This window comes from Cyprinus carpio, chromosome A14, assembly GCF_018340385.1.
Source record: "Cyprinus carpio isolate SPL01 chromosome A14, ASM1834038v1, whole genome shotgun sequence".
Classification (NCBI taxonomy): domain Eukaryota; kingdom Metazoa; phylum Chordata; class Actinopteri; order Cypriniformes; family Cyprinidae; genus Cyprinus; species Cyprinus carpio.
In genome coordinates, this window is record NC_056585.1 from 13,879,951 (window position 1) to 13,891,519 (window position 11,569).

The 11,569-nt window shown below is 37.2% G+C and overlaps 1 protein-coding gene across 1 annotated transcript; it reads left to right on the forward strand.

Moving 5' to 3' along the window:
- The first annotated feature begins 86 nt into the window (after positions 1-86).
- On the forward strand, positions 87-3,527 carry LOC109095919 (exosome complex component RRP40-like). The gene is made up of 5 exons (XM_042769946.1): positions 87-478; positions 772-921; positions 1,037-1,100; positions 2,277-2,364; positions 2,594-3,527. The coding sequence occupies exons 1-5, from the start codon at positions 251-253 to the stop codon at positions 2,799-2,801; spliced, it is 738 nt and encodes a 245-aa protein (XP_042625880.1). The 5' UTR covers positions 87-250; the 3' UTR covers positions 2,802-3,527.
- The last annotated feature ends 8,042 nt before the right edge of the window (positions 3,528-11,569 follow it).

Consider the following 11,569-nt stretch of genomic DNA (forward strand, 5'->3'; position numbering starts at 1 on the left):
ATTCGCTTCTGTTAGTAAAATCATGGTTTTTATTTTTAGAGATATGTTATATGACTTTGCCGTTTTGTTTTTGATAGTATTTATTTATACTTTTTTAATGGTCAGGTGGATTAACTAATCAGTAAGTGATTTTAAATAACATTCTTTTTCATTTTAGTTCTAAACTTTTATTTTGAAAATAATAAGAGCCTTTCTCGGTTCCGGAGGAAAACAAACACAGGGTACTCACATTGCTTTCTTTTTTTTTGCAATGGACACCATACATGCTTGTTTCAAAGATAAAATCGGCGAAGTGCTTTTACCCGGAGATGTGTTCTCATTCAGACTGCCTGAATCTGGAGATGGTAGTATCAAAACCGACAAAATAATATGCGGCCCAGGGCTCCGGAGAAACGGAGAGGAAGTTCAAGTGTGTAAAAGTGGAATTTTGCGCCATAAACAGCCAAATATGTACTGGATAGACTCTCAGCAGAGACGGGTGAGGGCACTGGGCTCACACCAGTACACCCAAAGTTTATGTGCACTTATTATTTTAGCTTGTTCTGTTGGAAATTAGGACATTTTGTAGTTTAAGTATGTATTTAAAATATATATATATATATATAAAATGGTTAATGCACATTATCATTCTTTTTTTTTTCTTCAATAAAATGTTTTTAATATTCGTTGATACTTATTTTTGGTACTTTTCTAAATACAGTTTAATAAACAAATAAATAAAATTAAAAACATTTTATAAATAGAAGGTCTGCTAATCCTTATTTCTTCCAGTACGTACCAGCCAAAGGTGAAAGTGTAATTGGCATTGTGACTGCAAAGTCTGGAGATATCTTCAAAGTTGATGTGGGAGGAAGTGAACAGGCATCTCTTTCATACCTGGCATTTGAGGGAGCAACCAAGAGGAACAGACCTAATGTGCAGGTACTTTGCTCATATAAACACTCTCAGATCCCACGTGTGTTATTATTTCTTTAAGAGCATTGTTTATATTGTATTGTGAATGTACACCATGTTATTGTGTGGTTTTGTTCTGCAGGTTGGAGATCTGGTGTACGGCCAGTTCACAATTGCAAACAAAGACATGGAGCCCGAGCTGGTGTGTATTACTAGGATGGGAAGATTAACCGATATGTAATTCGATACGCGGTCATTTGCGCGTGCACGATGCGAGTGCATCGGTAGAGCAGCAGAGGATGAATGAAATTTTGGAAGCAAATCGAGATGCATCGGTTTTTGCGAGACGCATCGGTTTTTCCGAGATACAGCTTATCCTTTTAATACAGAAATGTATTTCCTTTATTTATTAACAAGTGTTTGTCAACCTGTTTTTTGCGAATAATTTAATCGACCCTACAAAGTAGGCCTAAGCAACGGACTTGCGGATGTGTGTACTGCACACTACAACTCAATGTATCAGCTGCGCGAATGAAGCCAGTGATGCACCCAAAGTTGTCAGAAAGCGCGAAGAGTAAGCAAAACACAACATGTCGGACGCCGAGATAATTTATCCTCCACTGAATTTTAAATCTAAAGTTTGGGAACACTATGGATTTTACAAGAAAGACGAACGACTTGACAAGAACAGATGCAATTTGTAAAAACGTGCGCGCCATCACTGTATCTGTAAAAAAAAAAAAAAAAACCGGCCAGTACGACTAATCTGATATCTCACTTGAAGCGGCGCCACGGTTGTTGTTGTGGAAGCGTCTGCCAGTGCCCCCAGCATCCCCTGCCCTCTAAATCTTTGCGTAAAACTTATTTTCATAGTTGAAAAGTGAAAATCACAATTTCTTGTTGTGCAATGGTTAGCCTTCTTTCTGTTGAAAGAGTGCAAATATTTTTTTTAGTATATTGCACTTATACGTTCTGTTTATCTTGTTATCTGAAATACTTAAATAATATGGTGCCATGTGTTCTAAAATGGCCCTCTACTGTACACCGACACTCGGCCCTCTGTGAGAAACGAAAAGCCAGTTTGTAAAAAAGTATTGGTTTTACTTGGTTAATAATATCAAACTAATTCATGGCACCGCATCGCCTCTTTTCACATAACCACATAAACTTGATCTAATTAGCTAGTGCCCGATCGCATGGTGATCTGTTATGTGACTATTGTGCTCAATCGTATCGTATTGCATCGCAAAGGTGGGCCAACACGTTTCCCGTATTGGTTAAGGTGTTATCGGATGGGGATATCGGATCGGCAAATCTTTATCTTTATATGCGTATCTGGTATCGGGCATTATCGGCATATAACTTAGATGCCCAACCCCCTAGTATAGACAGCTGTGGCAGGGCCAACGGGATGGGGGTGTTTGGAGCGGATGGGCTGCTCTTTAAACTATCACTGGGACTCGTGCGCAGGTTTGTGATTTGTTATACAGCTACGCTTAGATTTGTGATAGAAAAAAAAAAAAACAGTGTTTAGAGATGTATTATAATCTAAATCTACAGATGTAAGTGGATGAAGTGCAATAATTTTGCATGTTTTCTTTCCAACACTTTATGAAAAGCCAAATAGCTCAATAATTGTATTTTTGCCTGTGGAACTTAAAAGCTAAAGTAAAGAATGTGGTGGTGCTCTTTCCACCAGACTTCTGGCTCCTCAGAGTGAAATAGTGAAGGACCTGGAGAAGATATTTCCCTTTGAGCTGGTTGTTGGGATGAATGGCAGAGTGTGGGTGAAAGCAAAGACTGTTCAGCAGACGCTGATCGTGACCAGTCTTCTGGAGTCTTGTGAGAACATGACCTCACAACAGAGACAGACACTATTTAAAAGAGTTGCAGAAGGCTCCCTCTAGATGACATCTGAAAAACCACTTTTCCCACAATACAACTGGTGGTGGACATGCCAGAAGTGCCCATCATCAGTTTTCAGATAAAAGCATTTGAAAAGGTAAAAAAAAGAAATAACAGAGCTTGGACATCACTTCCTCTGTATTCCCAGTTTTGGAGACAGAATAAGGAAAAAAAAAAAGAAGAGAAGTCCCCATTTCTCTTTAAAGAAATCAATACCTTTGCCTTTATTTCTAAAAAAAAAGGCATTTTTTTATGAGTAAAAATAAATAAAATACTGGTGAATTATATATGCTGTAATTTTTGTTTTAGCGATTATCTTAATAAATACTACATGTTTGCGATGTTGTTCTTGTCCAGAAGAGGGCACCTTTTCTCCAGTTTCTTTAGCCAGCTTGTTGTTTTAGAGTTCCTGCTATACTGGCAGTTGCAGGAAATTACTTAAGATATTTTGGATAAGAGAAATCCAATGACTGTAACCAGCGTCATTTTATATCCAGTTACTGAGAAATACTTTATCCCTTTTATTTACAGGCATGCTGAACATTAATCATTGCTAAAGGCCACTGTGTCAATAATAATTCAGATAGTTGTAAAGTTGTAAAACAACACAAATATATAAAAGAGACCAGTCCACAAAGCCTTGTACCCCAAGGTACAAGTTCTCTGAAACTTATATAACATATAAATTAAGCCATTAAATGTAATTTAATAAAACTATGGAATTTTACACTACCTTTCAAAAGTTTGGCAGCAATATATTTTTTTTTTATGTTTTGAAATAAGTCTCTTGTGGTCACAAAGGCTGTTTAAATTTGTTTCTGTTGTTTGGTAGAATTTTATATAACTACTTTTTTTGAAATTAGTTTATTTTTTAATATAATTTAATTTATTTTTAATATTTTTAATATGCTAATTTAGTGGTTACAGTTCCTCTTACTATCAATGTGAAAACTGAAAAAGCTGTGATACTTCGTTTTCTGCTGCTGAATTTTCAGCAGCCATTATGTGATTGATTGAACCACAGAACATACAGCATTTATTTGAAATATCAAAGCTATAAATAAACAGACATGAAATATTGACATCAATTGAAATTATTTCTCAATTATCAGTAATTTAGTGGTCATTATACAAAAAAAAAATTTACTACTCAGAATGAAGTATGCCAGAGGGCCATCTAATAATATTATTTATTTAGACTAAGCATTTTTAGCTTGATTAGCTGGGCAGAACATAACTGATGAAGTGCCTCAGCCAGATGCAGTTTGATTCTGGCCAAGTTAACACTGGGTTCCCATGGGCTCTGATTTTCAGTTCTTGTAAATGAAAGTGGAATTTGCATGAAGATGCTGATCAACATGGAAAGATGTGTCTGGGCACGTTTTCTTCATTGAATGACTGATGTATGGAGACGAGTGTCCAAGGCAGTACCAGGGGCATGGAAGATTTGAGGCACTGCAAGAACAATGTATTTGAGCTCCTTTTCTACTAGAACACAAATCTGCCTCACATTAGACGTGCAAACCGCAAAACCTAGCTATTTTTCAATAGTAATAAAGGAGATAAGCTTTGTTTGTAAGTTGCAGGAGAAGTATGATTTCAGCATGAACTGGTTTGTAGAATAAGTTTGACCTGATCTGCAGTTAAGTAATGCATTGGTATTGGTCAGAGCTCCTGCGCTATAAAACACTTACAAATGTTGAGTTTATTATTTGCAAGATGCATGGCCTCATGTGAACCAATCCTCAAATAAAAAGAGATCTCATAACAGCTAAAAATTAAGAATTGTTCCAAAAAGTTGGAAAGGATTATAGAAGTATTTCTGAAAGCTTTCTCTTTATCAGTTCTCAGTAAGACAAATATGTCTATAAATGGAGAAAGTTCAGCACAGTTTCTACTCCCAAAGTGGGCATCCTGCATAATGACTGAAAGAGCATAGCACAAAATCCTCAATGCTCTTTGATGATATAGCCAAAGACAGAAATACTCTGAAAACACTCGGTGTCTACATAAAAGACTTAGTTCACCCAAAAATTCAAATTCTGTCATTTACTCAGCCTCAAGTTGTTCCAAACCTGTATGAGTTTCTTTTGTTAGGCTACAGCTGAAATGTCATGTGTGGCATCATGCATGTAGGCATTCCTGTCTTTTAATACAAACATACAAGACCAAGACCAAAAGAAAGGTGAAATATTACCCTTAGATTTGTATAATAGGAAGAAATATGCCACAGAAATGATAGAAACTCACTCTTCATAGACTTTATAACACCTAATCTAAATTCAATATCCTTACTGTGGCAAATTTAAAGGGATGGATCACCAAAAATTAAAATTCTCCCCTCATCATTCAAACCTGTGTAATTTTTCCTTTCCTCTATTAGTATTTCTGCTAATTAAATGTAAAATGCTAATATTACAGCATCAATTTTAACGTTTTAATACTTGAAACTCATGGAAGAAACAAGAAATATAATGACAGTCAACTTTAGGGTAACTCTAAAAACTCTTATAGTCCCCAGAGTCGTCATGAATATACAGTATTGTGAATAGAAAATGTGCCATATATTTGTAGGTTTTGATATTCTTCTAAATAACTTTCATTGTCCATTAAAAAGAAACTGTATTCAAGTTTCAAGTGATATGGGGGTAAGTACACATGCAGAAAAGGAGAATATACATAAAAAAAACTAATACAAGTAAAATAAATAAAAAGTATGAGATCATCATAAAAATAGTGTAAAAGCTTCACATAGAAACCTAGTGTGTTTTGCTTTACTATTTTTCAACCCAAGTAGGAACTAATGTTTCATATCAATCTGAAATAGCAAAGAGTTGGGTTTTCCTTTTGCCCATTTCTGTTTATGTATATGGTGTTTCCCCATAATCAAACAAAGATTAACAATAGTCAACAACATGTCACCTGACACTACGTTTACTTCTGTGACGTCATTCAGGCTTGCTAAACTTGCCAAGGTCTCTAAGATTATAGAATCTCCCAAATCTTATATATTATATTATATTATATTGTATTATATTATATTTAATGAACCTGTTAGTGATTTCTTAATTATTTTATGTACAGGTCCTTCTCAAAAAATTAGCATATTGTGAAAAAGTTCATTATTTTCCATAATGTAATGATAAAAATTAAACTTTCATATATTTTAGATTCATTGCACACCAACTGAAATATTTCAGGTCTTTTATTGTTTTAATACTGATGATTTTGGCATACAGCTCATGAAAACCCAAAATTCCTATCTCAAAAAAATTAGCATATTTCATCCGACCAATAAAAAGAAAAGTGTTTTTAATACAAAAAAAAAGTCAACCTTCAAATCAATTATGTTCAGTTATGCACTCAATACTTGGTCGGGAATCCTTTTGCAGAAAATGACTGCTTCAATGCGGCGTGGCATGGAGGCAATCAGCCTGTGGCACTGCTGAGGTGTTATGGAGGCCCAGGATGCTTCGATAGCGGCCTTAAGCTCATCCAGAGTGTTGGGTCTTGCGTCTCTCAAACTTTCTCTTCACAATATCCCACAGATTCTCTATGGGGTTCAGGTCAGGAGAGTTGGCAGGCCAATTGAGCACAGTAATACCATGGTCAGTAAACCATTTACCAGTGGTTTTGGCACTGTGAGCAGGTCGTGCTGAAAAACGAAATCTTCATCTCCATAAAGCTTTCAGCAGATGGAAGCATGAAGTGCTCCAAAATCTCCTGATAGCTAGCTGCATTGACCCTGCCCTTGATAAAACACAGTGGACCAGCACCAGCAGCTGACATGGCACCCCAGACCATCACTGACTGTGGGTACTTGACACTGGACTTCAGGCATTTTGGCATTTCCTTCTCCCCAGTCTTCCTCCCGACTCTGGCACCTTGATTTCCGAATGACATGCATAATTTGCTTTCATCCGACGAAAAGTACTTTGGACCACTGAGCAACAGTCCAGTGCTGCTTCTCTGTAGCCCAGGTCAGGCGCTTCTGCCGCTGTTTCTGGTTCAAAAGCACACGCCTGTGCACGGTGGATCTGGATGTTTCTACTCCAGACTCAGTCCACTGCTTCCGCAGGTCCCCCAAGGTCTGGAATCGGTCTTTCTCCACAATCTTCCTCAGGGTCCGGTCACCTCTTCTCGTTGTGCAGCATTTTTTGCCACACTTTTCCTTCCCACAGACTTCCACTGAGGTGCCTTGATACAGCACTCTGGGAAACAGCCTATTCGTTCAGAAATTTCTTTCTGTGTCTTACCCTCTCGCTTGAGGGTGTCAATGATGGCCTTCTGGACAGCAGTTCAGGTCGGCAGTCTTACCCATGATTGCGGTTTTGAGTAATGAACCAGGCTGGGAGTTTTTTAAAGCCTCAGGAATCTTTTGCAGGTGTTTAGAGTTAATTAGTTGATTCAGATGATTAGGTTAATAGCTCGTTTAGAGAACCTTTTCATGATATGCTATTTTTTTGAGATAGGGAATTTGGGTTTTCATGAGCTGTATGCCAAAATCATCAGCATTAAAAACAATAAAAAGACCTGAAATATTTCAGTTGGTGTGCAATGAATCTACTAAAATATATGAAAATTTAATTTTTATCATTACATTATGGAAAATAATGAACTTTTATCACAATATGCTAATTTTTTGAGAAGGACCTGTATGTTTGAATTGTATTCTTTTAAATATTTTAAATCTTTAAAATGTCTTTAGAGAGGTAGTATTTGTAGATGGAGAAATTATGGTATGTTTTCACTTATACATTAGTATCATCCATTTATGCAGCTAAATCATACTTTCACAGCAAAATAACCACAGGTTGTAGTATGTAAAGATAATTAGGAAAATTCTAGGGTTTGTGATCGCTGGTATCATGTTCGGATTTGCTCCTTGTGTTTGGCAGAACAGTAAACCGACTTTGATCCAGCCAACCTTGTAAGAGCTAATGAGAAGCAGAGATGTATCCAGTTTGTTGAGGTACATCTGTTTGTGCTTTTCGGTAACTTTACAGATGAATGTAGAAGACTCTGGCAAGCAAGGAGGTGAGGAGGAGGAGGGTTAAGAAGACGAACAAAAAATGCTTTGAGAAAGATGAGGAAAAGGATTCTGGAAAGCATATGACCAGTGACCACAACTGAGGTTGGGCAGCTGCAGCATGTACAGGCCAATGTCCAGCTAAAGCATGACCGCAGCTTTTCAGAGCAGATGGAGGATGTCCTCTGGCTCTTATAGTATCTGTTGCATATATTGACCATTTTAGCACCATCCACTAAAGAAATTATGACATCAAGCTAATGATGATGAACTGTGGCTGTGATGTACTATAGGTCAGTGTTCAGAATCTGACTCTGCAAGGAGAGCCACAAAAGTCATCGTGTCCATACAGACAACCGGGTCGTCAGTGTCAAGCTTGTGTTTGTTATTTAAGATTTAGCTGCATTTTCTCTTCTTGCGAGAGAGCATTTGGCTAATGCTCCTTCCTCGGCAGGGATTATTTTTGTTGGCACTGAATGCACGGCCCATGATTCAATGCTGCTCATGGGCCCAGGCCCTGGGAGAAGCATTAAATGCACATTCATGGAATATGCAGACGCAAAAGACAATGGCAGATGGAGAAAGTCTTTCACCTAGACTGACCTGTCCTATACATCTAACTCTTTCCCTGGAATAATCTGTGATATCCAATGATCCGAGATGAGAGCAAAGAATAATTTTTAAAGGGATAGTGCACCCAAAAATGAAAGTTTTGTCCATCTACATAATCTATTTTCAGTATTTTTGTAGCCTAGTGTATGTTGGAAATGACTACTGTCATGTTCATTGGCTGTAATAAGACTGGCATTTAAATAATAATAAAAAAGGCATAGTTGACGAGCTGTTGTACTGACATCTTTTCTTACTTATTGGGAGATAACATGAGAGATTATTTCAGTGAATGCTGTAATATTCAACATACACTCTGATGTTTATTAAATTTTTTTCTTGCTATAACTAACTAGCAGAAGAAGCGAAGAGTATTTCATGGGCGCTCCAAAAACTATTCATTTGCTTTAGTGAAACAGCATTATAAAGAAGAAAATAGTCTAAATTCAAGTTATACTCATAGACTGTATAACAATAGGTTATACTACGGGGCCGTTGAATGCTTGAATCTGATTGGCTGACGAACGTTCTGAGGCGTGCAGTTATTTTCAGGGTAACGCACGGCGAACTTAGTTCCAGGCAGAGGCATTAGTGGAAGTTTGTGGTCCAGTCCAGTAGGGGGCATGGTGTTGAGTTTGGGATTTTTAAGTAAGGCCTAAAGAAAAGCAATGACTAACTTATAACTACTGTACATATTATATCTACTATGTTATTTTTACATTTTTTAGTCTATTAAATTATATTTTTATTATTCTATGTATGTTGTATGTTAATAATCTTTTTTACACTGCTGGTCCTGAGTAAGTATTTCGTTCTTATGTGGCAACATGTACAGAATGACAATAAAAGACCTTGAGTTCTTGAGTTGAGTTCCATGATGTCTAACAGGAAAATTATGACACCACTGAGCTGAATGGCAGTGCAGTGCAACGAACACACACTGATGAACTTGCTGAAAAAGACTGATAAAGTGATTTTCACTGACCATCAAAGAAACATTTTAATTGACACCAAAGTTTAAGAGGCACAAACAACAGCCTATATATTTAAATGAAATAGAGCAAATAGAATAACATTTAAATAAAATATTATATAAAATAAATAATAAATAGAACATTTAAATGTTTGGATTTTTCAAATAAACAAAATTAACAATAACATCTAAAACACCACAAACAAGATTAATAGTAACAATAATAAGAATTAGGTAACATTTCAATAGAGCTATTAAAATCCAAACTTGTGTATTTGTGTGCGTGCACATGCATACATGGTCTCCTTGGAAAAAATTAATTTGCTAAAAACAAAAAATTGAATTAAAGGTTGTATCAGTGATTTCAGGCTCAAAAAAGGCCCAACCATAAATGATCACATTCATCTCATCTTTCCTAACGATCCGCTAGCTGCCTGCCCCATAAGCAGGCCGTCAAAAAAACGCGTCTCTGTAGGCAGCCTAGGCTCTGAGATCTGTACACAAAAACAATTGGTTTCACCAACCACTCAAAACCAAAACAAATAGTGTTCCAACAATCACCTCCCCCTATAACTGTTTGCATCCCAATATAAGACTTTTAGACTGCAGATTATCCATACAGGTTTTGGAAAATTAAGCCTACAGGTTTACGTACCTTTATCTTCTTACTTCTTCTCTTCTTCCAGCCTCTTCTTTTGTCGTTTTTCATGGCCAGAAAGATATTTTCGTTTCTTGTCAGACATCGTCGACGTCGGAGTAACTGACTGACAGACAGTGACCAGGTGACGAGTGACATCATAGGGATCAGTCAGGGTCAAGATTCGCGGGGAACTCGCCATAATAAAGAACTAAATAAATAACAACTGTGCTTATCATGATGCCTGATAAAGAGCGCTGTAGGCCAATTTCTTTTTATTTATTTATTTAATGTTACTTTTGATGTATGATTTTTTTTTTGCTTAGTGGCTTGGCCGGCTCTGGTTCCATATCACTTCGCAAAGTTAACTGTAATAACGTAAATTAGCATACAGTACCTATACAACACACAGGACTAACAAAAAACAACAACATGACAGACGATTTTCCGATAGTAAATATACATGACATTTCTCACTAGCAAGGTAATAACAGCGCTGTTTCGAGACGCTGCTGCAGAACACTGTTGAGGGACGCACAGAGCCTAATTCACACAAGCTCTCTCTCTCTTTCTCTTTCTCTGTGTCTCTGTCTCTCTCGCTCTCTTTCTAATAACTTCATTAATAAGTGCATTAGAATGATATCAACGGCTCAAGCCTCCGTTACCAGCTTTAAAATTACATTTTGGACCTAGCAAAAGAGGCGGATGAGATGCGGAAGAAATAATCCTATTATTCCCCTTCATGTCGTGGCCGCATCACCACCTGGGTGTGCATTGTTTCTTTCTGATAATTCAACGGTCCGTCGTCAATTATTCATACTTATTTTCTTATAATCTCGTTTCTCCAAAAACGCGGCTCATTAGGACTCAAAAATATACAGTGAGTGATTTTTTTAGATGAGTGACTGATTTTGACTGATTAGTTTATGAACCACACTGATCTAGTTTTCGAGTTCAACTCACTGATTCAACTATCCGGTTACGGCGGCTAACATAATATCGCTTCGCGAGCCTCCGCTGACTGCGCGCGCACCTTCCCAAACGGACGAGGTTTTTTTCAGTGAACCGTGTCCCTACACCGGACGCGACTGCGCGTCGCAACAGGTTTGTCTTGTGTCTACCCACAGAACTACCACATTTTGCTATAAGCTTGATTGCATAATTGCTGTCAATAGTGTTAATCGTCTGTTTGTTTACGTCTTTTATTGATTTTTCTGAACATTTCTGCCGTATGCACATAAACTGACAGTTACCACTGATAAGCTACTACTAAATATTGTAGAAACTTAATTTTCTGTAAAGTTGCTTTGCAATGATTTGTATCGTAAAAAGCGCTATACAAATAAACTTGAATTGAATTTAATTGAATTTGAACACTGTGTTCCTCATGAACAGGACGAGGAAGTTTACTGTCAGGGATTTGTCATGTCGTGTATTGCTGCACCCAGTGTAGCATCACCGATTGATTATAATGAATTCTGTATTTTGTCGTGTTGCGCCCAAAGTTGCGCCGCGCCGCTCG

What these genes read in the sequence shown, in the direction of transcription:
- LOC109095919 (XM_042769946.1), top strand. Translation starts at nt 251, where the DNA reads ATGGACACCATACATGCTTGTTTCAAAGATAAAATCGGCGAAGTGCTT. An exon ending in GGAACAGACCTAATGTGCAG is followed by an intron (nt 922 to 1,036) that starts GTACTTTGCTCA and finishes TTTGTTCTGCAG; the next exon opens with GTTGGAGATCTGGTGTACGG. An exon ending in TCACTGGGACTCGTGCGCAG is followed by an intron (nt 2,365 to 2,593) that starts GTTTGTGATTTG and finishes TCTTTCCACCAG; the next exon opens with ACTTCTGGCTCCTCAGAGTG.